Source organism: Sander lucioperca, chromosome 2 (genome assembly GCF_008315115.2).
Source record: "Sander lucioperca isolate FBNREF2018 chromosome 2, SLUC_FBN_1.2, whole genome shotgun sequence".
Lineage (NCBI taxonomy): Eukaryota > Metazoa > Chordata > Actinopteri > Perciformes > Percidae > Sander > Sander lucioperca.
In genome coordinates this window covers 37,107,404-37,135,328 of record NC_050174.1, presented here as the reverse complement: position 1 = coordinate 37,135,328, position 27,925 = coordinate 37,107,404, and the positions used below count along the sequence as shown (strand labels likewise).

Sequence of the window (27,925 nt, the reverse complement as noted above, 5' to 3'; positions counted from 1 at the left end):
ACATTAAACAGTTTTTCCACATCAAAATGAAACGTAGACCATCGTTTATGCCTCTGGGTCTTGCCATTTGGCCCTGAACCACCCTTACAAAAGCTGCGGTCAGTGAGCCCACATCTGAAAACAAACCTCTGCTTTTGGTTTCTTTCTCTCTCAATTTAGCTTTGCTTCCACTGAGGACAATTACAGCGAGTGTGGCTCTCACAAAAAAAACGAGTAGCTCTGTCCTGCAAACGTTTTTAACATCTGACCATCATTATCCAAATCATGCAGCTACTGATACCTTCTTTTCAAAAGAGAAACATGATCCTGACACCAATATATCTCTCCCATTGCTGCTTTAATGCTTCACGTTTTCAGGTTGTGTATCCATTTTGGCTTAACAAAATCTACATAGGCTACCTGTAGTTACTGGGATCAATCAACAGGCCTTTTGATAGATTTGCAGAGCTGGGGGTATATATTTGTAAGGGTGTACGTTCAGACTGCAGGCAAATCTGATTTGTTTTTCAAATCAGACCTTTAAGACAGACTGTTATTTGCAAGTGATCATATCGGATTTGTGTGTCCGCAACCTGGATGGCTTCTGTCCTGATAAGGTATGCTTCAGTAAATATGTAGCTACACATGTGACAAGTCTTTCCTTTCTGGAAGCATTACAAATGGAGGTCCATCATTTTGGCCTCCAAACAATCGCCCAGGCAAGTCGCGGTGCAGACAATTTCAAATGTGGTTTGTATCCGATTTGCAAAAGTCACATTTCTTGTTTTTTTTTTTTTATATCCAGACTTCGAAAAATAAATCTGGCTATGCCGGAAAAAAACAAAACAGATTTGGGCTGGCAGTCTGAACATGGTCCAATAGGGTTTGATTTGAGAAGCTTTTCACCAAATGAGTGTTGAGTGAATGAGTGTAAAGTTAAAAGGGGTCGCTCATACTGACCCTCAAAACCCTTAGAGACTATAGCTAAAGGGAAACACTGGAGAGTTGACCTAATTGGTGTCAAGATAGAATGAGAATGCCAGCAGGTTAGTAGTTAAAGCAGAGCATTTATTTTCAGAAGGCAGATTCAATTCAATTGTTTGCTGCCTCCGTTTCTGTCTGTCTGTCTGTGTTTCTAACTTGGTTTTAACTCTCCAACAAGATAAAAAATTCATTAACAATAAATCAGAACATGAACATACATTGTGTGCATTAAGGAAAATCAAAGGATTAAATAGGGATCTTTACTTACGGGTGCACACAACATTTCTTCCTAAAACAGGAAGGAAAGCTGGCAAAAAAATAGCCGACGCTGTAAATGCGTAAATCACAACGCTTATCAATATCTTCCCCATCAGTCAGGCACAAGATCTGACCATAATTATACTTGTGCTTTCCATAAACTGCCGTTACTTTAGCCTATTATTTCAGTTGCAACCCTGGCAGTGGAAGCGATCGTGAGAGCAAATAAAAAATATAAAAACATAATTCAAACCGATGTGCGCATTGGCAACACACGGCTCAAGATGCCGATAGCCTATATGTAGGCTAATTCCCTCCCATTAAAATCTATATATTTCATAAAAATACCCATCAGGGAATGTTAACGGGGTTGTCGGTCTCTAAATGTTTGAACTTTTATGGGCGCATCCCTCTCTCCCCCTCTGCGCACCGAGCTCCGCCTGATCTTCTAAGAATGGTGACGCCGTCATCAATTGAGTATTGATTGGTCAGTAGGCGGTGCATTTACACCAGTTGATCTCTAATCTCCAACTTAACCTGCTCCCAACCAGGTTAGGTGTTCAGCATAAGTTACCATGGCGATTGAACCCAGTAACAAGTGATCCACCGTCGTGGTACAGAAAACCCTGGGTTGAACCTGAAGTTAGCTCGTTAACGCCACATCTTGCTTCGTAGTACAGGCCTCAGGTTGTGTATGACTGATTTAGTGAGACACAAAAAAGTGCTTATAACTGTATGTTACTACAGCTTTCACAACTGTTGATGTATGTATGAGTAGCCATGTTGGATTTGTAGCTCGGGGTACTAGGAAATCCGAGGTCAGGGGACGTATTTCCGACTTTGACATCGTAACAAATGGAACGCACTATTATGATCAAGATCAAGTGGACACAAACACCACTTCAATGTTAATTTGTGTTCCTGTCAGCTTGTTTTAGAGACAACAATAACATTCCTACCCACTGTGAACTCTGTCGTTAAACTGGAACACATAAGCCATTGTTTTTCCTGGAAAAGGGGGGAAAAAACACCCTAAAACAGAATCCACCATGTTTTGTTTCTTCGTTAAGACCTTGAGAGATCAAACTGCTAGCTAACTGAAATTGAGGTTGAATCCCCAAAGAACATTCAAGCTGTTCAAAGTGCAGTTAAGCTCCAATATATAATATCTATACAATTATCAGAGTTTAGATAATGGGTCTGGTATCTCATCAAAACCACTTGAAGTTCTGTCATCTATCAAATTTAAATAGATAATTTAAATAAAGCTTTTTTTTATTGTCACATACACATATATGTAGTGAAATTCATTCTCTACATTTAACCCATCCCACAAGGGAGCAGTGGGCAGCCATTTACAGCGCCCGGGGACCAACTCCAGATCTGGGCCAGTGCCTTGATCAAGGGCACTGACTGGAGAACCTAGTACATGTTTTTTGATGGTGGGGGAAACCGGGGCACCTGGAGGAAAACCATGCAAAGATGGGGAGAACATACAAACTCCACACAGAAAGGCCCGGAACAACCTCCATTTGAACCCATAACCTTCTTGTTGTGAAGCCACAGTGTTAACCACTGGGCCACCATGCTGCAGTGGTACTGTTGCATTTAGCTGTTCTAGGTGTTATTTATTTCATAAACTTGCATATATTGGGCTTTAGGGTGCAAGTTCTCTGCAGGATTCAGTTTGGAAAAAGGTTTCTGTCTCTTTGCTGCCACCTGCTGATATCCTGCACATAAACACCAGTTGTACATTTTGTGTTTATGTTGCATTGAGTCTTTCATCTAGACTAAAATGGAGTGAGTTGCAGCAGTTCAAACAGCTGGAAGGAAGTAAGGTCGCTCATCAGTCATGATTTGGCTTTTACACTCACAATGAAAAGATCATGAAAAAAAGAAAACTTGCAAATTATTTTTTACTGTAAAACAATTCACATCGAGGAGGATTTGTGACCAGTGTTTCCTCTGCTGGCTTTGAGATCTAAATCTAATTTATCACACTTAACATACAATGTCTTATTAGCCATACTTAAATAGTCTAACCCTAACTCTTATTACTTTTTGTGTGCCTTGCATTTATCTGACCCTTATGAGTCCCACATGCATGTAGCCTAGTCTAAACTTCTGTTGCAAAATGCCTTTTATTTGAATTATGAGTGGGTCATATATGATAGATAGTGTAATCCAACTAATCAACAAAGTCTGTGGGTTTTTTTGGTGTAATTTGCAACAACAGCATTAGAACCAATAAATAATACAGATGAAGACTGATAAAGTGCAACAACAAACCTTTACTCAAAGTAATGTTTACTTTGGTTTTACTCAAGTCAAACCAAGCTTTCTGACTTTATATGTGCCAAGGGTTCAACACTTCTTATGTGAATAGTTCACAAAAGAATCATCTATGTATTTAGTGAACTCTTTACAGCCACTTTCTCCATTAAAGAGAGTGGGACACAACCAAACTTTTATGCACACTTGGACCGTCATAGTCTATATTCACGACGTTCCACTTCCGGGATTGCTCCGGTGCCGCAGCAAATTCCGGCGGATGCATGTATTTTCGCCGATGTCCATTTCCTTCCGCTTTCTTTGTGTTGGAATTTTAAACTCCGGTGGATTTTTGAGGACTATGGTTAACTGCTCCTCAGATCTCTGCAGGGTAAATCCAGACAGCTAGCTAGACTATCTGTCTAATCTGAGTTTTCTCTCACACAACTATTTTACAGCGGCTCCGTGCGAACTTTAGTGCCGCCCATGATGATTGTGATTGGTTCAAAGAAATGCCAATGAATCAGAGCACGTTTTTCTCCCATCCCGGAATGCTATGTGGACTAGCCAGACCCTCCTCCGCAGCGCTGTGGAGGAAGGTCTGGCAAAGCGAGACTAGGACCGTCATAACAACCCAGTGTCACGGCAGTTCATGAAATGCTCACGTAATTTAATCTATTGATCCGTGTACACGGACACGTTTATCTTGTTTTTGTGCGGAGAGGTTATAATCAAGCACGATAGCTCATTTTGCTTGTAAGGACACGATTAAAAGGTACAGTATGTAATGCTTATCCCAAGATATGTTTTTATGGCTGCATAACGTCATCACATGGAAATATAATGTCTAGATCACAGCACTTTTTAAAGAATTCAGTGTGACATATTTGGAAACTTTGGGATCTTTTTAGGGAGTTTCAAATGTAAGACTAGAAGAGCGGTCAGAGAGGGCAGACCCCCACCAAGGCCACGCCCTATCTCGGAACTAATCTGCTCCAAAATGTAATGGGTTCTTCCTTGGCCCATGGTACACCCTTCACCAAGTTTCATGAAAATTGGAAAAGTAGGTGTCCCTAATCCTGCTGACAAACAGACAAACCAACAAACTGAACGAACCTCCTTGGCAGAGTCAATAAAACAGTCTCTACTCTCCTGTATGACACATTTGACTGTTTATTATAAGAAAAACAAACGGAGACATGAGAGGGTACAGAGTGAAAATTACTTGGGATGACAGAACACAAGTTCCCAACTCCCAATATATTAATATACACAGCTACTAGCCTATGTACAATACATGTCTGAAGCAGGACATCTCTGTTAGATGTTCAATGTTCAAATTCCTGTTGGAAAAAAAGACATAACCCAACACCTTCCCAGGATAGAAATAATCAGAAAACAGCTACTATAAATTCTGACAATTATTACACCTAATCTGCATTCGCACACTGAGATATTATAGATCACTTTACTGTACACTATCAAACTAAAAGACTTGTCTATCTCTCCCATGGAACCAGAACAAAATACACAGGCTCACTGTAGCGAAGGACTCTGGGAGATTGAGTTTAGTGGTTTCCTTACTTTCGGTCTTCTTGCTTTAAAAAATCCTGTCACCCTCATTTAATTACATCTTTTGGCACAACAGAGCAACTCCGCTTAACCACTTTAATCCCAACTAACTCCCAGTGCTCAAAGGAATGTCAAAAACACTCAATCACAAACTCATTTTCTCTTAGACACACATACACACACACTTACAAAAGTGTTAAGATACAGTACAGATAAAAAAAAACACTACTGTAACAACAAAAACACTGAAAGATGCACTCAAACTTAACCTATTTGGTCTTCCTCCTTTCCTGTGAAGGTGATGTTGATTTGCGCCATCTTACATTTTGAACAATTTTCTCTAAGGGAGGATTTAAAATACTGCATACATGTAATGCACATAATACACACTGACACTGAGTGACTAAAACATAAAAAGACTGGGGCATAAAATGACATTTTAAAAATGAAAATGTGCTTTACCACTTTTGCACAATCCAGGTGAATGTTGTTCAATCAACTTTACTTTTACTTGGTTGAAGCTCGATCTCCCAATCATCACGACGTTATGGCGAGGAATGCTGCAGTATATGTATGGAAAACTCATCATTAGTTCTGGAAACAAAACTCTTTTGAATGCTATGTGGTAAAAATCTGTATGGATTCAAAACAAAGGCCATTACTTGCACCCTCTAATGGCAGAAAAAGATTAAATTATATTTATTTCCTTAAATTAATCTTCTTGAGGGCATTAGGATTGGCTGCAATGATTGGCTGCTTAATGCAGTAAAAGGTGGGACTTGTCTGATGACTCAATCTGTCCAAGGTGTTTGTGTTTATCCCCATCAGTCTCTAGTGGCTCATTGGCCCTCAGCTCAGAGGGTCCCCCTTTAACACAGTAGTTCTGCTACGTTTGGCCCAAAATGTGCATGGTGTATCTCACCAAAATTTTACTTTGATGTGGTCTGATTGGCTGCTGTAGATCATACTTAACCTAGGCTGAAATTAAACCGCCTACTACATACTACCAAACGATCACAGTATGCAGTGTGAAACTGTTAGACCAATTCAGGCCAGACTTAGCCATTTTCCGCTAAATACGCTGTTGGGACCATTCCTGCGCTTTGCATTGTGTGACACAGTTGGCGAGGTGGACTGGTCCGATGCAAATCAGTACAACATCCGGGTATTGTTGGCATACTGCAGATATGCTTTTGTTTGCACACTACATACTGCATGCTACATTTTTGCCAAATAATTTGTATAGTAGGCAGTTTCAAATACAGCCCTAGTAACCATATACACTGTCAAACTAGGCAACTAAGACAAGACAAGCCAAATTAGGTGAACGTTAGCTAACATCGCCACAGTTTTTAGAATAAAGCCAAACCTGGTTTAAACATAACCTAGCTTACTTGCTAAGTACTTTGCTAGTTAGTTTGACAGCGAGCTAAGAAGGTAGTTAGTTTACATATATTCTTAAACTACAGTGAACCTTGTCTGCTAAAACCCCAGAGAAGAAGCAAGCAATTAGCATCAACACAGAGATCTTGCTACTCTTCCAACAGTGCTTAGTGTCTTCCCTGTTTTTAGTACTAAACCAAACCGGATATAAAAACACCACGACAACTTGCTAGCTTTTAGGTCAGCTAATAGCAACGTTGGTCATTTGCCAAACTCTCTATCCTAGTTGCTGCTGCAAAGGCCCTGTTTCTGTTGGGTTAACATTTGTAACTCTTAATTGAATTGAACAGTTTGGCATTTGTTCCACTGTTGTCTCATTCTAGTGATGAAACTACTGACTTCAAATATTAAAATCATAAGGCTCTACAGTTTGGCTAGCTTTGTACAAACCAAACCTAACCACAACTAACTCCATCAAGCAGAACAGGGCTAATGGAGAAACACCTACAGGTCTATAGGCTCCAACATAGGACACATTGAACATACATTTTATAGGCCCCAGCACAAACACCGACACAGGTAAGAAGATACCTTGACATTAGATCTTTGCATTAGATAATCTAACCACTACCCGTGTTGTTAATGTTGGCTTAACATTTCCCCTGGTACCACTCATGCTACAAATATAAGGCACTTTGAATAAAAGCATCCATATGTTTTACAAACGTAATATAATCATTTAATGGTTTTTATCACTTACACTCTTTATTTCTCTTTGGCAAGAAAAAGGCACAACACATTTTTTTTTTATTATTTGTTTTAATGTGCCTCCAATTGACTTTCTCTTCTTAATTACCCACTAACTAATTTTCAGTCTGTGAACCGCACAGGTTTCAACACAGCCTCCCGGCACCATGATGTGAACCTCAGCTAAACAACATTCATATCCACAAAAAGACCAACAAAATTAAAAACAAGAAGAAGAAAAATAGAACAAAAATCTAAAAATAAATCTACACTACAATTTGACCCTAACCCTAGCTCCAGTGTGGGTTAATATATGAACATGAATAACTGAGAGACACAGACAGTGCTTTACAATAATAATAAAAACCACAGGGACAGGAGAAACTACCAAGACTGAAGAGTCTGTCCAGATTTTGGCATCTTTAAAAGCCAAAAAGTAGAAGAAAAATTAAGTTTATGATACCTTTGGCACCATAACAACATGAAAAAAGATATGTCAAAAGGTCCGACAAGACGTTTTGGTCAAAGGGGCTTTAAAGAGATGGATGAAACCGTGAAATCAGAAATGATTAAGATCTTTAAAAAACAAGCTAAGAAATCTTTGTTCACTAATGAACTAAAGGTTTTGGATCTCCTCTGATTGACCAGCCTTTTCTCCTTCTACCTCCATCTTGTCTCTCAGAACAGAGTGCTGCTTTTACTACAAAGCAAACCCACCTTCTGACCACAGTTCTGCCAGTTTCTTCATTCCCTCTGACAGCGATTTACTCTTGTAACGCAATTCCAGTCCTCTGTTTTTTTCGTGTCATTCTGTCATCTTACAGGAGTCCAGAGATGAACAAACCCGCTGAGTGGGACATGCCAGCGGCCTTGGCTCACTGGTTGACATGGGGCCTCAGGGCTTGGTAAAGTCCCTCGAAGGTGGGTCGGTCAGGTATGTCGCGACTCCAACAACGCATCATCAGCTCGAAGAGCGAGGGTGGACATAGCGGAGGGCCGTAGAGGAAGATCTAGTAGGAAAATACAGGAGGTTTAGAGATGGTTAGTAAAGATCTGAAAAAAAGCAGTGTTTACCATATAAAAAAAAAGATAAATATATATATATATATATATATATATATATATATATAAATAAAATATCCATTGTGTTTCCCCTGTATTCATTCAGCATTGCGCTGCCGTGTGTCCATGAACGAGGCAACTGTCTGTAGTTAGTTCACATCTAACAGCAGGACAGTCGAGTGTGTTATCTAAACTGCTGAAGTCAGATGAACAGGTGAAGCAAAGATAAGGTTGTTGGTAGTGTCACGGCAAAATCCACCTATTGATTTCTATTGGCGGCCAGGCTGCGGTGGTTGGGGCTTTCCTGCGTCACAGAGCTTACAACAGCAGATATGAAGCAGACACGGAGGAGGCTTAGACTGGTGCAGAGAGACTGACTGAGAGATGAGAGTCAGCAGAGAAGGCAATGCATTTCTGATTTGTAGTGATATTTTTGTATTAATATTATGTACAAGTCTTTGAATGTCTACAAATGAACTGCCAACTGAGTGTCAATGCTGCCGAGGAGTGTCAGCTGGTCGGCTGTTGAGGCTGAGGACACGCTGAGCCAGAGGACGGCAGGTAGGCCATCTCATCCTGTCCTTCAGCCTGGTGAACCGAGTATTTAGTACTGCCAATTAAAATGCACAGCTGACCAAGCTATGTTATAATCCTAGACATAAAGAAAGTGGTAATTTTCCCCAGCGTTGTGGTTATGCCGTGACATTAATCTAAAGGTTACAAACAGGCTCTGTAATGGACGACACGCTAATGTGCTGACGGATTCTGTGGCTAAAGCAGTCAACCTAGGGTAAATACTGGGTGTACAATATAAGTAGGTGTAGTATCGAGCATTTTCTAATGAAATTTCATTTGAGGCTGCGACTTCGGCGGTCAAAGTTGACCAAAGCGATGTGGACATGCCAATTTGCTTTTCCACCAGAAGCAAATGTTTAATTCGTCCCTTCGCTCGCATAGAATTGAAGTGAATGTGAATTGAATGTTCGCCAATGTTAATATTGTGCATATGTGACCGTGCCCTTATGCGTGACTTGAAACCAATGAGTTTGATTCGTCTCACCTGTCTGCCCTGGTTCCTGAAGAACTCGCCAGTGTTCTCTATGACCTGTTCATCAGACAGCAGGCTGTACGGCTGCTCCTTACACAGAGTGAAGATCTCCCAAAGGGTGACACCAAACGCCCACACGTCACTGGCCGTGGTGAACTTACCCTGGAGAGGAGTCATCATCAACATACTTTTTCACATACTTTTGCAGCTGCAGAAATTCTCTTGAAACTAAGAGATCCACTGACATTCATAATCAGAATCAGAATCAGCTTTGTTTGCCAGGTATGATGACACATACAAGGAATTTTGCTTTGGATTATACACTGCTCACATATAAGAGTATATGTATAAGTATATGTATAAGAGAAAAGTTATTCCAAGACAAGATTAAGGAATGATTTAAAGCTTTTGGTTTTACTTTTACTTTACTTTTTTCAACCATCATTAGGAGCAGGTATAGGTGCCAGGGAACAACAGATTATCTATTTTGACAAGTGATCTTCTTTTCTTTCTTTAGTCCGATCTTATGTTAACTCCCCCCCCCTCCCTCACCAGCAGGATGCTCTCCCAGGCCATCCATCGAATGGGCAGCACAGCCCGGCCCTGGATGCGGTAGTAGTCGCTGCTGTACAGGTTCCGGCTCATACCGAAGTCGGCAATCTTGATGGTGAGGCGGCGGTCCAGTAGGCAGTTCCTGGTGGCCAGGTCGCGGTGCACGAAGTTCAGAGACGCGAGATACCTCATCCCCGACGAGATCTGCACCGACATGTGGAGAAGGTCGGACAGACTGAAGGGAGGGGGGGGGGGAAGGAAGGACGAGGTTAAGAGATAAGGAAAGAAGAAGACGAAGAATGAGGTTGAGAAGAAGTAACAGTGGAGGAGGTGAGAATTTTGAATTTATGTGTGTTCCTTTGTTCCTCTGTAGAAAAGTGTTGATCATATTTATGATCATATATTATATCACGTCTCAGGGTTCAACAATAAGTGTTGCCCGATGGCCCGGGGCAAGTAAAACGCCATGCCGGGCAAGTAAATATAACCACCCACTTGCCCGTTCAGGCAAAAAAAAGAAAAGTTAAAATCATTTTTTCCGATCATCATTGTATCATAAATTACGTTATACAGGATTGGATCCTGCTTACAGTTCCACAATGATTTCCAGGTCTTTTAAAAAAAAAAACATCCTACCCTATTAATGTTTTTTTAAGTGCAGTTAAAGTGTTTGCATAAAACAGGTCTCATTTGCAGTTATTGTAGGTTTAGGCTGTGGTCTCTGCTGTGTTTTCCAGTGCTAATTCTTGGCCAAGACAAAGGAGACGTGGGCTGACGTGAGGCAACACCACATTCGTCGCAATTAGTTCCTTGTCGTCGGCTTGGTGTGTCATGGCCTTTAGAAACCTAAAAATACAAATGTTCCAACTCAAACTATTTGACACATTGGAAATGAGGGTGTCTAAAAATGTATGCGGTCAAAGAAATTACAGCTAGAAACTAATAAAAAACTATTTGTATAGGGGCCTGTAAATATTGACTTCGGGCAACTAGAATTTTACTTCACTTAAAGTGCTCATATCATGCTCATTTTCAGGTTCCTAATTGTATTTAGAGGTTATATCAGAATAGGTTTACATGGTTTAATTTTCAAAAAACACCATATTTTTGTTGTTCTGCACATTGCTGCAGCTCCTCTTTTCACCCTGTGTGTTGAGCTCTCTATTTTAGCTACAGAGTGAGACATCTCACTTCTGTTCCATCTTTGTTGGGAGTCGCACATGTGCAGTACCTAAGTAAGGACTACTAGCCAGTCAGAAGCAGAGTTATGAGGGAGTGCCATGCTAGCAGCTAGGCGAGCATTATAACGTGTGTTACAAAGTGACCACGTTTGTCTCTGAAGTAAAGGCTGGACTACAACAGAGCTGTTTGGAGCAGTTTGTGAACAGTGTTTTCTGTTGGAGATGGTAAGTCCCTTTGGGCTGGACTTTGGGCTTTTTCACTTTGTAAACCTATAACATGCACAAAAAAGATATATAACACAATAAAGTAAAGGGAAAAAGCCAAAAAGCATAATATGAGCACTTTAAACGACCGGGCAAGTGAAAAAAAAAACTAAATGTTGAACCCTGCATCTGCTCAAAAAGGAAACATGTCGCCCCCTGCTGCGTCCATCAAGAACTACATGAACTGGATGGATTGAAAAGGTGATGTTGGTATGTATATAGACAGAGTGTATGTTATATTAACCTGACTGAAGGGATGTTGTTGGCGTGTGTCAGCGTGCTCTCGATCTCCCGCTGTGACAGGAACATGTTGAGGTCTCCATTCTCCATGTACTCGGTCACCATGCACAGCGGGTCGGACGACACGCACACACACAGCAGCCGGATGATGTTAGGGTCGTTGAGACGAGACATGATCTTAATTTCCTTCAGGAAGTCATTTCTGATGGACAAACAGATTTCAGGTCCCTTATTAAGTTATGTGAAAGGATATGTTTTGATGCAAAATGTTGCTCATTTTGATGTTATGAGCAACACTAGAGACACTTTTAACCCTTGTGTTGTCTTCCCGTCAACCGTGCAACTTTTTGTTTTTCTGGGTCAAAATTTTAAAAACCGTAAGACACTTTTGTCACTTTTCTCAGTGTTATTGTCACTTTTTTTTCAATGTTTTTGTCACTTTTTCCGACATCTTTGTCGATTTTTTCTGAGCTTTGACGTTTTTTTTCCCGACATTTTTGTCACTTTTTTCAATGTTCTTCATCATTTTTTTTTCAAATTCTATAAAATTGAATAAAACACCCAAATCCAATGAAAGTAGTTAACTGATCATTTATTTTACTTGTGAAGAGTGTTTTCTTTTCACAATTTGGTTGAAAGAAACCCAAATTTCTGATATAGAAACTTCTTTAAAATGGGTCAAATTTCACCCGAGGACAACAGGAGGGTTAAAGAAATAAACTAGGGCACAAATCAATATACATGAAAACACTGTCACACGGACATGCGGCGTACCTGGCTTGGCTGGTGGCATCGGCTCTCAGCTGTTTAACAGCCACCAGCACTGAATGACCATCTCTGTCAGGGAGAGGAGACCCCTCCCCAAGGAATTCTGGGAGTCCCTCTGCCTCACACAGGTGGACCTGCAGGAGACAAGTAGGAATAAATAGAACCATGGAAGCAAGAAGCCTACTTTCAAGTAGTTTTTTTTCTAAAACACAAGAGTTTGGTGATGTCATGATATTCCCTTTCAACCTCGAGGTCCCAGTCAGATTCAAAGACGTTGAGAAGAATCAAATACATGCATCACTTTTATTTTCAAACAAATTTTGTTTTATTCTCCAAACTTTAAAAGATTTCCCGGCTTTCCTGCTCACCTCTCCAAACTGCCCCTCCCCCAGCTTCTCCCTGAAGATCAGATGTTGCCGTGGGAACTCCGCGGCGGAAATGTCCTTCCTGGTGAGCGAGTCCACGGTGAGGGCGGGGACGGCGTACATGTTGCTGCCGGTGACGCCCTGCAGCCGCACAATGTCCGTTTCGGCGTAGTGCGGCGCGCTGCTATGGAAACACTGGTGCGGCGTGCACTGGGTGACGTCGGGCTCGGCATAGCCTCCGCCACACGCTGATGGAGAGAGAAGGAAGCCGTGACACCTTTCTTTTGTGATTTCTTATGCTCCAATGGCACTATTTGTTTTCATTAGAAGATAACTATATAATTAAACCATTATTGTAAGTAAACTACTCTGTTATCCTGAGATAATGACTTCATTAACTTGAGTTCTTCTCGTACATCAATGTCTGTAGATCCTGGAAAACATTTCAAATGTATTGATCTTCATTAACTGTGTTAATCATCTCATGTTTGTGACTTTAGCTCCTTAAAGGACAATTCCGGTGCAAAATGATCCTAGGGGTTAATAACATATGTGTACCGAGTCAACCGTTCTCTGGGACATGTTTTCATGCTAATCGAATGTGTCTCTAGCTTGACTATACAGCCAGGCCCATTCTTGGGAAAACATTCATGAATAGTCGAATGACCAAGATGTTACTGGTTACTGGTTGCACAGCGTTTGTGGTTCGACTGGTCGTGTCTGTTTTCCCAAGATGGCGCCTGCCTGTGTAGTGAACGGTACTGTCTTTATAAACTATCTTTTTAATAAACTGTCTGTACACTTACAAACTTCTCAATGCTTCGGTTTACATATAGGGACCCTCATTATGCTACCGTTGAAGTGTGGTGCTATTTTGAGCCTTGTTAGTGGTATAGAAATAGCGATTTACCCTCTACCCGCCACCCGACGACTAGCGTTACAAGCTAATCAGTAGTTTGCGGTAGCTTGTGTAAAGCTACAGACACATTCGATTAGCATGAAAACCCCATGAAAGGCCATGAAATCCCAGAGAACGGTCGACTCGGTACACATGTTATTAACCTCTAGGTTTATTTTGCACCGGAATTGTCCTTTAAAAATATTTGATTTTGAACCTCACTTTCACAGAGTTTACAAATGTCGGTGAAGAACTTGATTTTTCAACACTGAAAAATGTGTCCGCAGCAGGAAATTAATACAGTGGATAGTAGAGAGAGAATAATGTATGCATGCACAGAAATGAAAAAGCAATTTAAAAATAAACACACGTCCTCATCTACTGTCTGACAGATGTTTAAATGTCTGAAGTCACACCTTTCAGCTCTTACCACGCAGCCAGCCTGACGTCAAGTGACAGGAAGTCAGCAGGAGGAGGTCATAGAGAGGATTACCGAGGAGGAGAGCTGGAGGAGGAAGAGGAGGAGGAAAACATGGACAGAGACAGAGAGGGCTGGGAGGTAAAAGAGAGAGAAAACTGCAGAATGATTGAGCATGCACATTCAGCATCATCAAGAAAATCCTAAGGACAAAAAAAAAAGAAAGAGAGCGAAAAAAGAAAAGCAGAGAGAGAGCTTGTACAATGTTGTCCTGAAGCAAATAAAGAAAATGAAAAGCAGAGAAACATTCAAAAGATGTTAAGAAGTGGTGAAGTAGATTTTCCAGCAGGGGGCCGACTGCAGCAGTTTGAGTGCAGCAGTTGGAGAATTTAACTGGAGGCCTCGACTCTCTCTGACAGCTTTAACAGCCGTGTCTAAACATGTCATCACGGGACATGTGGAGCATTTTAATACATCAAGAATTAAGATTTACTTCCACAGAAGTTTATGTTTTTTCCTGAGATGAGGAGGGTCTCACTTAACAATCACAAATGGTCAATAAAACATGAACATAATGACGTGCCTGTGAGGAGAACTGGGGGATTTAAAAGGAACATTTGTCAACCTTGTTCTCATATTTATTTCTGCTTATGACTACTGTAAGGTTAAAAAGTAGGTTTTGGGGCGACCTCTAGCTCACCCAGTAAGAGCGTGCGCCCCATGTAGGCTGAGTCCTTTGCGGCAGCCAAGGGTTCGAATCCGACCTGTGGCCCTTTGCTGCGTGTCATCCCCCATCTCTCTCCCACCTTTCCTGTCTATCCACTGTCACTGTCAAAAAATAAAGGGAAAAAAAAGTATGTTTACCTGAGGCCTCTGCACTCTGGGACAGCTCCGGCAGTTTGTTTCTCAGCACCGCTGGGTTCTGGTACTGCGGGTCCAACAGAAAAACTCTCTCATAGTGAGGGTCAGTGTTAGCAGGGCCTGAGGGAAACAAAAACACATGAATTAATCGAGCATGCAAAGCCCAAACAACCCTGTCGGAGTATGTCTCAGCTATTTAAATGGGAACTATGCAGTTTTTTTAGTTTAATTTAAAAAAAAAAAGCTAATAGTCATTGGAATGGTTATATGACTTTTTTTCGAGTTGAATGGTGGTCGTCTTGCTTCCCTCTAGTGCAGAGGTGCCCAAATTCTTTCATATGAAGGGCCAAAATGTATCTGAATGGAAGGCCACGGGCCAAAAATAAATGTCGATGTTGAAGAATAACATAATTCTTGCCATTCTCCATAGATAAAACGTACGTATGTAATTTAAATGGGAAGTTTACCAGCACTGTGCACTACATTGCCGTTAAACTCAGATTACGTACTTTTTAACTGCACAAAATGTACGTTTCGTAGTCATTACTTTTAAAATAAGAGGAGAATAAGCATGAGCATGTCAAATCCATGGCGGGCCAAAACAAAGAGAGCACGGGCCAAACTTGCACTGCACACATACGCCCATTCAGGAACCGGCTAACAAGGTAGTGATGGAGTTTTTCACACTATCATCATGGCTGAGCCGGCAAAAAAGAAACAGAAAGCTAGGAAAGCATTGTCGGAGGAACAGAGAAAGAGGAAACGGCAGACTGACCGAGCAGGGACTCAGACACAAGTAAACATAGGAGCTGCCAAATATCTATTCTGAAGCTGTAGGGGGAGCTCTAATAGAGAAACCTGCCAGCAAAAAGCGAAGAAATGGCCAAAACTGCATAGCGCCCCTTTAAAGGGGCCGTAGGTAGGATTGCGAAGATCCAGGACTTAGCCAAAAAATGTGAACATCGACAACTTCTCAGTCCCTCCCCCCTCTCCGCTAAAGCCCAAAACGGTCTCCTAAGCCCCTCCCCCCACAAGGGAGAATGAATGCGTGTGCATGAGCAGAGATTGACACAGTTATACACCCTGCCCGGCCCTGATTGGTGCATCTGAACAGGGAGATATGGATTTTTGCAAATCTCACTACAGGCTGTAGGTGGTGCCAGAGGAGCTGGTTCTTTTTTTTAATTACCTGCTTCATGTAGTTCTACTCGAACATAGGGTCAGTTTCAGCAAATATGACAGAAAGTTAGTTTTATAAGTCTTACATACTGCACCTTTAAATGAAAGTGACAGAGGAGAGGATTGTTTCTGCACCATTTATCCATATCCATATATATTTCAGTCTGGACCAAAATGGTGGATCTACCAACTGACCGATAGACAGACCAACATTGCCATCCCATAGCAAAACTATACTTTGTCTCATTGGTAAGCCATGAGTTCTGCTACTTTGGAAATGAAAACCAGTCACAATGTGACAAGTGATCTGAGAGAAAACCAGACTTCTGCACCTTCTCTTGGCTTTGTTTTCAGTCTTTAAAAAAATCTAGCCCATGACGGGAGACATTGGCCAATCTCAGGTCATTTCAGAGAGATAGAGAGAGTTTCTATTAGCAGTTCTGTGCATGCATATGCAAGTGTGACATAGAGGGAGATACTCAAACCCATTAAAATCCGTTTCTAGCCTTCTATTTGGACTTCAATTCAATTCAATTCAATTTTATTTATAGTATCAAATCATAACGAGTTATCTCAAGACACTTTACAGATAGAGTAGGTCTAGACCACACTCTGTAGTTTACGAAGCCCCAACTATTACAGTGGTTGCCTCAAGAGCAAGCATTAGCAGTAGCTAGTGCGACAGTGGCGAAGAAAAACTCCCTTTTTTGTTAAGAAGAAACCTCGGACAGACCCAGACTCTTGGTAGGCGGTGTCTGACGGCACCGGTTGGGGGTGTGATGAATGGTGGCAATAATAGTCACAATAAAGATAGTGGAACAGTGGCCACAGTGGTAGTCGTAATAGTTCATGTCATAGTAGGGCACAGCAGGGCGTTATGGGGTGTGGTGTGGCACAGCAGCCTGGGTGGACTTGAAGGAAGTGCAACAGACGGACTGACTGCTTGTTGTTTACCTGAAGGGGCGTGGCCGGAGCGGGGAGGCACAGGGGGGGTCTGGAGGATGATGGTGTCACTGCAGGACGACAGCCGAACTGTTACCTCCTCATCAAGGATCCGACGTGGAGCCTAGAGGAGGAGATAGGGAGAGAAAACCATTTCTTACAGCTGTGTTTTTGTTGAACACTGGCTTCACAGCTGTTGGGAAATAAATGTATTATTGGATTTTGTTATTTAGCCTTTCAGAGGCTACTGCATGGTTAAATCAATGAATTTCATTAAACCTACCACCAGACCAATTTTAGGTGGTGATCTGGCAATCTGCCCCAAATATTCCTGTTTCATATTGTCGCAGTAAGGAAGGGCATCATTCGTATCTGGTCAAAACGCCACTGTATTGCCACCCGTAGGATGAATAGGTGTAGCAGGAATCAGATGATAACCTACTGTTTTACCAGCCTATGTAAAAAGTAGAGGCCGACCGATATATCGGCGGGCCGATATTAGGCATTTTCCAAACTATCAGCATCGGCATTTATAATGGCCGATAAATGAATATTTAAAAAATAAAATAAAAACGGACAAAACCCCCTTCAACCATGTTATGAGTGTTGGCGTTGCATAGTTTAACCCTTTAAGTTTCATATCTTAAGTTTGTATTTTTATACATTTTATTTATCAGAACTTTAATATATTTTGATGTTCCTCTGTTCTGTTGTGACAATAAAACAAACACGTTTATTTTTAAACTGCATTATCATATTATTTTAATGAGGACTCATGAATAATTACAAATAACTAATGTTAGGGAAATGTGTTTATGTTTTGTTACGCGTTTCTGGATTTTTAAAAAGAACATTTATCGGCCGATATATCGGAATATCTGATTTTTTCCAATGGCAGTGTTAGGAAAGTTTCCACTGCTTTAGTCCTGTATCTCTTTAACAGGGGTTCATCTGCTCACCTTCTCCAGCACCTTGCAGACGTACTGGCACCAAAGGATGAGGAAGATGATGATGACTAACAGCAGGATGATGGTCACCAGGCAGCCAATCAGAATGGGCGTGTTCCCATCATCTGGCGGGTCACTGGCTGATGGACTGGCTGCTGTGGAGAAGTAAAAGAGGATTTAATGATGACTGCCGTTTTCTACGGATTAGATTGTCATCCATACTTTCAGGTGACAGTTTAATGGTTTATTAATGCACGGAACACCCTTAAGGTGTTTCAATTTTAGGGATTATAGACCCAATAACAATGTTTGTTTACAATAACTTCCGGGTAGAAAACTCCTGTGTCCCGTACATACAATTTAACAGCGCCGATCAAACAGGGACGAGGAACAACTGGATATACTCTCATCTTATTCATCTAAAATGCATGTTTGATACTTTTATATTACCCTACAGTCACATTAGCTACAAAAGAGAGCGACATGCACTCGCTTATGGGCGCTCCTGGGCGTGCCTAGCCTACTCCTGGTTGCTTGGCAACAGTAAACAGAAATTCTCCGTGGTTGAAGGTGCTACCTTCAACCACGTCTTACAAGTCACTTCAGATGTATTGTCAAGTCACACAACAATGTTTTTGGATTTAAAAGTATTTTTCTATTTTTCTATTCTTTCTATTTTCTATATATTTCTTGATAAAAGTAACAAAATATATGAGATAAAATGCCAAACATATCAGATATATACATAAATACGATGTCCTGAAGCGTTTTCCGCCATCTTGAATTATTTTCTTCGACTCGAGCCACTGACATACGTCACGCTGCCCTCACGCTGCCTTCACTCCGATTGGCAGTCGCTTTGTCGCATCGCTCAGCATTTGTATAAAATGGACTTCTTGTCTATTTTAGCCCCGCCTTGCTCGTGGCAGCGGCAAGCTCGTCGCTTGTCGCTGGCAAACGGCCACCCCCATTGAAAATGAATGGTAGCCTGTCGCTTTGTCTCTGTCTCTTGTAGCTAATGTGACTGTAGGGTTAGAGTGCGGATCGGGCCGCATTTTTCTGTCCGAGCCCGGCAGAGCCCGAGTCCAACAGAGCACCCCGAACCCGAACCCGGCCCGAGCCCGACAGGCATTAAGATATTTATGTCCGAGCTCGACACAAAATCTCGTTTTTTTCTCATACTAATGTAGGAAGGCATTCGGAAATGTCAACAGATGAGCGCATCAGCGCACACGGAGCAACAAGCGCATGTTAACACAGGCGTGCACCTACATAATAAGCTTTTTTTAAATTTCAAATGTTCAATGCCTTATCGCGCTGATGTGACCGAGCCCGACCCGAACCCGAACATCATTTCTAAATATCTGTCTGAACCCGGCCCGACGGCTCCCGATGGGCTCGGTTCAGGTATCCATCCTCTATTTCATATGTCAACACTTTCACTAACGTTAGCTTGGAGAGCTAATTTACCTGTTGGGCCACAGACCAAAGAAAATGACACCACACAAACTAGCAGTCACCGACCGGCGGTGAGATGTTGCTGTTGGTAACGCTAGATTTGGTTTATCAAAGATGCTAGCGAAGCCACACAGTACAGAAAATAAGCTCAGCAGAAACGTCAGACAGGTCAGACCTCCGTGTTTAACTTTATATCTTTAAATGTTACAGTTACGGCTGAAAATGACAACAAGTTTGCCCAATTTCACATTTCTCTGCAATTGAAATTAACTGCCACTTGTCTACCCCGAAGTGTTTTTTGTGTTAGCGTGACGTCATGCTGATTCAGTCTATCGGATAGTCATGTGAAATAAAAAGGTTAAGGTCAAAGGTCATACCTGTCATAAGTGTGGTTGGCATGGTGCTCTCCTTCTTGACTGAAGGGGAGGTCGACCCCAGGGTCATCAGGGTTGGGAGTACGGTATCCTCTGAGGGACAAATATAGGGAAGTCATTTTATTTATCTGTTTGAAAGAAATGTTTATCTGTGTGTGTGTGTGTGTGTGTGTGTGTGTGTGTGTGTTACCTGACTGAAAGGAGATCTCGCTGAACATCATCCAGACGTCGGCGAAGAAGAAGCGGCAGCGGAGGGATTTGCCGGCGCGGCGGTTCAGCGGCACGGTGACGTAGCGGGCGCTCGGGTTCCTGTCGTCCAGCACCGTCTTGAACGCCACAGGCTCCACCTCCCAGCCGGCTATGAGGCGGGGCTTGAACCAACAGGAAACGTTGGAGAAGATCTTCACACCACGGTGGAACATGTTGTTACTGTGAACCTGGACGGAGAAGAGATCATGTTTTAAGATTGACGACAGAATAATGAAACATAATGGATAAATTAAAAGTTTTTCTTTTGAAACAATCAAAAACTGTTTTTCTGTAGTGGTTTATAGGACGACTTCCAAAATTTCTCTTATAGAGAAATGAAAGCCGGCCTTCTTTTCAATCTAGATACAATAGGGATGCACAGGATCCAGGATTCGGCTTCGGATTCGGCCGAATATTGGGCTTTTTGACGGGGTTCGGTTTCTGCTGAACCTTAGAATTTTTTTCCACCGAACCCTACGCTTGCACTACGCACGCTACGCTGGTCGACGTAATGATGCCGCCGTTGATTACGGGAAGGTGTTTACATAGGTGGAGCGTTCAATGCAGCAGGCTGTGAGAAAGTGAAAATGGAACTCGTGAGCAGAAAAAGTGTAGTTTGGCAGTACTTTCAGTCAAAAGAAGGCCATTCAAGTCCAGCTACATGTTCAATTTACAATGCCGATTTGTCTCATGGTAGCAAGGACCCTAAACTATACACAACATCACCGCTGTTAAAACATTTGCGTATGAAACATCCAAAAGAATACGAGTTGTGCATGAAGGAATCTGCAGACAGCAGCCAAAATGCAGCAACTTCAGGTACAGCAAAGGAAGGACAGTCATAGCTAAAAACTTGTGTTAACCAGACAGTGCCGCTCTCGGTAAATGAGTCTCCCTACAGTGGGAGCGGCGCGACCGAACGGCCGGCTGCTGCTCGTTAGCTAACGTTAGCTTTCTTTTTTCACCTACCCAACATGCCTTCATCATCACCTGGCGATAGCGATGTGCTTTCCTACGATGTGAAAAGAGCATGTGAATTCAACATTAAGCTGTTACATTTAACTATTTTAGAGGCTGTGGATGTTGTTTACTTCATTAATGTGTTTACTGTGTTAATGGACTGAGGATGGGTGTAGGATTCGGTATTCGGTTTCGGATTCAGCAGAATCTTAACCAGTGGATTCGGTATTCGGCCGAACCCCAAAAATCTGGATTCGGTGCATCCCTAAGATACACATAAGACACACCAGAAGAAACACACAAAGAAAACATGAATAGAAAAGGTTTGTGTGACCTTTAGTGTTTCACTGGATCGGTCTGTGCAGTGCTGCTGTGAAGCATGTTTATAAATGTGGCTGGTGAGCTGCTGAGAGGATGTAAAGTAAGATCTGAAAACCTTCATGGAGGTGAAGTTCCTCTGCCGGTCGAAGACAAACTCCATCTCCACGTATCCCTGACTTCCCAGCGAGTCGTTCCTCCAGCCAAGGTAGTTGTAGCCCGGCCACACGTGGTTCTGACGCGTCACAAGGAAGTCATCCAGGCCGATCACACCGTCCGTCAGCTGGCCCAGCCCGCCAAACAGCCTCCTATTGGACGAGACAGCTGTCAGTCACAGAGCGCATGGAGACAGGAAGCAGCGATGTGTGATGAGTGGTCGTGTCCAGATGGTAATCCAAGATTTGGGAAAACTCTCGCGAGACGGTGTAGGTGTTGACCTCGAATGGTTGTGGTTAGGATATGTTTGTCGGGCAGGGAGTCTCGCGAGAGTTTTCGCAAATCTAGGGTTACCATCTAGACACGAGCGTGATGAGTGTGTGTGACTCGCCTCTTCTCATGTACTCCATCATACGTGGAGTCGTTGAGGCTGGCGATGGGATAACCAGGGGGCATCATGAGCTGACCCTCTGGCGCGCTGTAGGAGATCAGACCGTCTGCAGGAAGGGGGGTGGGGGGGGACAGGTTCAAGACATTAGAAATGCCTCCGCTACTTTTTTGTCAAAGAAGTCTGGTGGCTTCGAACAGAGCGATATAACAGCTTCAGTTTCCCTTTGTAAAGGGCTGTTTGACGGCAAGGTAAAGCGTTGAAAATATTCCAAATATAGTGTGTTCAAATAAACTGATATTCATTTTTATTATATTTATTAGTAGCTAAAATCGATACAGCAAAGTATCACGATTTTCCGTGGCAATACGGTATCAATACACAGACGCCAAATATTGATCTTTTATTATATAAATTGCACATGAGAACTTTTTTGGTACAAGAATTCATGATTGTTATTACATTTATGACAGGTTTTCATGACAGTGTTGGTCTGTTTGTCTGCTTGACAATCCCATTTTGCAGCAATAAAAGTGAAGTGAGATAACCAAATGAAGAAGTGTACCTTTTTACTGTAGATAAAAAAGATGTTGACAAAGTTTTCTTTTGGGGACGTAATTTGAAGATGGAAAAGGAGTAATAAAATGCAATATTTTGCAGAATATTTCTTATGTTTAAAATCGGAATAATATATTGTGGCATAAGTATCTTGATAATATCGTATGATGGGGCCTCTGGTGATTCCCAGCCATAACATTAAGCTGCTTCCCCCGTCCACAGCAGGACATTGCTTAGCTTCTGTGTCAGTACTCCTGTCTGCTCCTCCAAACTAGGAATGAGTTCCATTTATTTGGTTTAACCCTTGTGTTGTCTTCGGGTCAAATTTGACCCGTTTTTCGAAATGTCTATATCAGAAATAATGGGTTTCCTTTTAACTACCTAATTTTAATTACCCAAAAATAACATGGATGATAGCACACATCACGCTTTGCAAGTACAACAAAAGTTCGGATCTCTACTTTCATTGACTTTTGGGTGTTTTATAAAAAAAATTTGCATTTGAAAAAAAAAAAAAAAAAAAAAAAGTTTAAAAACCAGACTGAACATTGACATATGCCCTTCTGTAATTATCCTTCATTTAATATGAGTCTAAATTATTCATAATTTCTGCTTTTTTAACTCAAGAATTAGGTATAATTTCCTATGAATGATGTTTATTGACCATGAATTCCAAAAATGTAGTAAATGTAAAGCTGGTAATAAGTTGGTGTTAGTGGTGTTTATACATGGTAGTGAAAAGAAGCGTTAAATGGCAATAAAAAGAGCCAAAAGTGTTGATAAAAGTGACAAAAACGTCAGAAAAAGTGTTGATTTTCAGGACGACAAGTACATGGTCGAAATGGAAGACAACACAAGGGTTAAATTCAACAAGCAATTTGTTGTATTTTAGCAGAATACTGAAAGCAGCAGCAATGCAGAACTGAGGTCACTTTAATAATAGTTTTGTTTATTGCAAGTAATATCGTTATAGCAATATTCAACATCGTTATCGCATATTTTCCTCATATCGTGCAGCCCTAACACTGAACACACGATGGAGAAGTAGCTCATACAAACCCACTTTAAAAACCATCCCTTTAATGTGTTAACCTGCCACCCAAAGAGCTCATACCTATTTTTTTATTAATAATGTTGATAATATTTCTGCAGTGTTTGCTTGATGTGAGGTTTTTTTTTTGCGAACAAACTGTGTGCTATATTATAACAGTACTAGGTTGCTGGCGTGAATTGCAGTTTTATTGCACAACAGATTAAAAATGGTCTCACAAACAATCCCTCTTAACTTTTATTGAATGAGGAGGTTTCAGCGGAGTTTATTCGAGTCTGAAGAGGGGTAAACATTTCTGAGAAATGCACTGAATCAACAACCTTTAAATGTCAGCAGAGCACAGTCAGCAAACACACATTAACAGTGTGACTGTGTGTGTGTGTGTGTTTATGTGTCCTACCCTCCCACGGACAGCCGTACAACTCCACTCTCATGCAGACGGTGGTGGACAGTATGGTGACTGGGATCAGCCGGACGTAGCGGGTGATGATCGGAGGGTGCAGGTCGTTGATGACAGAGGTGTAGGCGTTTTTGTTGCCCTGCATCACCTGGAGACAAATATCACATGTGAAACATCAATCGTCCTGAAGACGGGACGGGTTTCTACAGTGTGGTCCTTACTGCAAAAAACAGCAACATCTACCACCGGCATGAAAACATCCACGTACATTCAGTATATATATGCACGCAGACAGACGGTATACAGATAGATGCGTCCCTGTAATCAGCAGGGCTTTGTGTTTAGAGCCGCTTTGGTAGAGGAGATTACACTATCATCCAAACATGCATTTTTCCATTTAAATGTGCTGTATTTACATCCTGATGGAAGTAGCAGGAAAAGTGACCCTGATGGCTCTGTTAATAAACGGATAGTTCAGATCTTTTGAAGCGGTGTGGTATGAGGTAACTACAGTATCTATAGTCCATAGTCAGTGTATTACAGTAGATGACGGTCGGCACGGCCCCAGTTTGGAGAAGCAGGCAGGAGTAGTGACACGGAAGCTAAGCAATTTTTTTTTTTACGTAATCTATCTATCTATCTATCTATCAGTGTGTAGAGTGTACTCTATATTTAGAATATTTCACTGCTTTACCTTGATTACGCGGGGGGAACTGAAGCTGACATCTATGCTCTCTTCAAAGCCACCAGACTCCATTGACAAAAACAATAATTTTACCTCACAGAACACAGGGCTTGCTGGTCTACCGTTGCCACGATTGTCTAGTTTGTTTGTTGGTTTTGTTAGTTCCTAACCCTTTTAAAACGCCAAAGTCACACATTTACACAAATAAACTAACAGATCGAGGCAGCGGTAGAGCAGCAACTTCCGTGTTCTGTAAGACAAAATGGAGTCCAGCGGCTTTGACAAGAGCATAGATACCACCTTCAGCTCGACCCGTGTAAACTTAAACATGGTTGTTTGACGGCAAGGTAAAGGGGTGAAAACATTCTAATATAGCGTACACTTAAACTGATATTGATTTTTTTCAGGGATCCTTTTTTTAGGTGTTCATCAGCATGCGTAGCTTCCGTGTCGGTACTCCTTCAAAACAACATTTAGTGAACAACTGCATGAGCAAATAGTCCAATAGTTTAAGAACGTTTCTCAATGTACAATTGCAAAGAATTTAGGGATTTCATCATCTACAGTCCATAATATCATCAAAAGATCCAGAGGATCATGGAGAAAACTCTGCACGTAAGTGACAAGGCAGAAAACCAACAATGAATGCCCGTGACCTTCGATCCCTCAGGCGGCACTGCATTAAAATACGGACATCATTATGTAAAGGATATTACCACGTGGGAACACTTCGGAAAACCATTGTCAGTTAACACAGTTCGTCGCTACATCTACAAGTGCAAGTTAAAACTCTACCCTGCAAAGTGAAAGCCATATATCAACAACACCCAGAAATGCCACCGGCTTCTCTGGGCCTGAGCTCATCTGAGATGGACTGACACAAAAAGGAATAACCCCGGATTTCCACTGGATGCGGAACGTCTGTGGACCGGCTCCGCTGTGGAACGGCTCCGTGCTCCGCCGTCCGTCAATACCCAACAGGTCCAGATTTGTTGCGGCACGGCTGCGGCCATGACTGACAGCTGAAGTCAGGAGGAGCCGCTAGATCTCGCAAATTCACGTAGAATAGAACCACAAAACCAACAACATTTTGTTTCCATCCAGAGGAGTAGAGGGGAAACAACTCTGTGCTGTGTTTTCAAGGTGTAGTGCAGGGAAATATGATCCGCTGTGAGCACAGTGTATTTTATTTTGAAAATTAACCAGATTTTTATTTTGTTTCTGTGCTTGACTTCCTGTCCCGCACTATCTGCTGTGTGCTGAATTGCTGCAGAGCTCTCCGGCGTCCGGCAAAAATAGAAGCTCTGCGTATCTGCTCCGGAGGGCTGCAGACCGCCGGAGCTGTGCCGGAGTCGGAACGCAGCCGTTACGCAGTCAGTGGAAATACACACATTGACTTTAATGGAAACCTAATGACTTCGCCAAAGAGGAAAAGGACCATCCAGATTGTTATCAGCGCAAAGTTCAAAAACCAGCATCTGTGATGGTATGGGGGGTGTTAGTGCACATGGCATGGGTAACTTGCACATCTGTGAAGGCACCATTAATGCTCAAAAGGTACAGGTTTTGGAGCAACATGTGCTGCCATCCAAGCAACGTCTTTTTCAGGGACGTCCCTGCTTATTTCAGCAAGACAATGCCAAGCCAAATTCTGCACGTGTTACAGCGTGGTTTCGTAGTAAAAGAGTGTGGGTACTAGACTGGCCTTCAAAAAATTCAAACGACCCCTTTAAGATCTGAGTGTTTAAGGATTGAGATGCCAATGATCCTACTTCCGTGTGTTTCCGTTTCAGGCTGTGAATCCCGCTGCTCTTCAGAGTCTGACAGCAGAAATCTGTGGGGGTTCGGGGAAGTTCCCTTTTTAAAATATGAGGGAAGAAAGTGTTCAGTCAGACAGCCTCAGATAAAAACATGACCTGCTGTTTAAATTGAGTCCTGATTGTGTTGCTGTAGCTGTCAGGAACCTTAAAGGCCAACAGGAAGCTGGTGGCTAAATGTCATTTCCTGTGATTCCAGCGTGAATGGCCCAAAGCAGCTCAGAGATCTTTTCTCTCCCTTCCTCTTTCTCCTATTCTTCCCTCCATCGCTCTGTTTCTAGCACTCCGTCACAAGTTTCCGCTCCACATTTTCTCCTATTCTTTCCTTCTTCCTGACTGATGTTTTGACTTTATTTCCTATCTCCCCCTGCCAAGTCCCGACCCACAGTGCTTTGTGAAACATTTGTGCCACGCACCGTGTTCCCCAGCCGGTTCCTCCAGGACTTCCACAGCAGGCCGTCCCGGCTGTAGTTGAGGCGGTAAGCTCGGGCGAACTCGTTCCCGGAGTACCTGGCGTATCGTCCCTGAGTCCCGACCACCGTCAGGAAAATCAGCCTGCCCAGGTCCACCTGAACAACACAGCAACAGGTTTCTGTCAAGAACCCACATGTTGATCTACAGATAATAGTTTGACTGTTTACACAATTTATCTAATGTCAGAAGTATCTTTGGGCGTCACAACAACTTTAAACTCACCAAGTTTACTTTGTGAAAACATCATATTTTGTGTTTTACCTTTGTTAAATAATACTTTAATCCTATCAAAGATATAATATGTAACATTGCCGCCTAAGAAATGTCTTAAAACTAGTAGGCCTATATATATTTTGTTGAGTTGTACAGTTACATTATCGCAAATGTTTCCAACAGTGTTCAAACCCAGAGAAATCTGTCATTTAATGCGAGGTAATATCCCCTTTGTGCATGCGTCAGTATTGTGGTGTTGTGACAGAAGCTGTCATAAATTGACTTTTTATCCAGTTGTAAGCCATATTTTAACCGGATGAAGGACGTCTGGATCTTAAGTTATCAGAGAGACAAGCTGAGCAAACCGATCAGCGTCATAGAAACACAGATTTTTAAAGTGAAACTGCTTTATTCTTTGTTTTTACCGGTTTAAATTAGGTGGTCTGTTTGTTTTAGAGAGTGAGAGTCCCCTGCGGATACAACTCCAATGATGCCACGTCACCAAACTGCATTTTTTTGTTTTTGATTGAGAGAACCCTAATGGCAGAAAATCACATACAGTTTTGCACATTTATAAGTGCTTAGTCAAAGGCAGTTGGACTTGCTGTGGGTTTTTCTGCCTCTCTTTAGTTTTTTACTTTGCACTTCTCGATATCCTCTGACCTAAACAACTGAGAATCCTCACAGACACTGACACTCTGTAACTGTCAAACCCATATGGGCACATGAACATGATTGAACATGTTTAAATTTCTTTCTTTAAAGCACTGAGCAGACACAAACCTGCAGGTACTGACTGTCTGAAGGCTCCAGCTGTCCCTCAGGACACCAGGCGCCGTCTCCCTCCTCACGATTCAACCTGCAAACACACACACACACACACACACACACACACACACACACAC

The 27,925-nt window shown here is 42.0% G+C and overlaps 1 protein-coding gene and 2 long non-coding RNA genes across 5 annotated transcripts in view; 2 read left to right on the top strand and 1 right to left on the bottom strand.

Moving 5' to 3' along the window:
* On the top strand, nt 1-18,322 carry LOC116054436. Its single transcript, XR_004106064.1, has 4 exons — nt 1-10; nt 14,357-14,361; nt 17,426-17,430; nt 18,205-18,322. It is a non-coding gene; the product is annotated as an uncharacterized LOC116054436 (long non-coding RNA).
* On the top strand, nt 2,428-13,976 carry LOC116054432. The gene is made up of 3 exons (XR_004106060.2): nt 2,428-2,814; nt 8,487-8,493; nt 13,965-13,976. It is a non-coding gene; the product is annotated as an uncharacterized LOC116054432 (long non-coding RNA).
* Nucleotides 4,646-27,925, bottom strand: part of ddr2l (discoidin domain receptor family, member 2, like) — a 38,251-nt gene continuing 14,971 nt past the window's right edge. For 2 of the 3 annotated variants that reach the window (XM_035996823.1, XM_031305973.2), the window contains 17 exons: nt 27,804-27,879; nt 26,750-26,902; nt 23,832-23,979; nt 21,826-21,931; nt 21,397-21,586; nt 19,942-20,188; nt 19,755-19,844; nt 17,932-18,074; nt 16,985-17,096; nt 14,855-14,971; nt 14,003-14,077; nt 12,678-12,922; nt 12,316-12,443; nt 11,546-11,743; nt 9,857-10,091; nt 9,317-9,466; nt 4,646-8,204 (listed from right to left, as the gene is read on the bottom strand). In XM_035996823.1, the coding sequence (XP_035852716.1) occupies nt 8,070-8,204; nt 9,317-9,466; nt 9,857-10,091; nt 11,546-11,743; nt 12,316-12,443; nt 12,678-12,922; nt 14,003-14,077; nt 14,855-14,971; nt 16,985-17,096; nt 17,932-18,074; nt 19,755-19,844; nt 19,942-20,188; nt 21,397-21,586; nt 21,826-21,931; nt 23,832-23,979; nt 26,750-26,902; nt 27,804-27,879 (2,548 nt within the window). In that variant the 3' untranslated portion in view covers nt 4,646-8,069. The remainder of the gene's footprint in view (nt 8,205-9,316; nt 9,467-9,856; nt 10,092-11,545; nt 11,744-12,315; nt 12,444-12,677; nt 12,923-14,002; nt 14,078-14,854; nt 14,972-16,984; nt 17,097-17,931; nt 18,075-19,754; nt 19,845-19,941; nt 20,189-21,396; nt 21,587-21,825; nt 21,932-23,831; nt 23,980-26,749; nt 26,903-27,803; nt 27,880-27,925) is intronic. The other variant, XM_031305974.2, reaches the window with a different exon arrangement.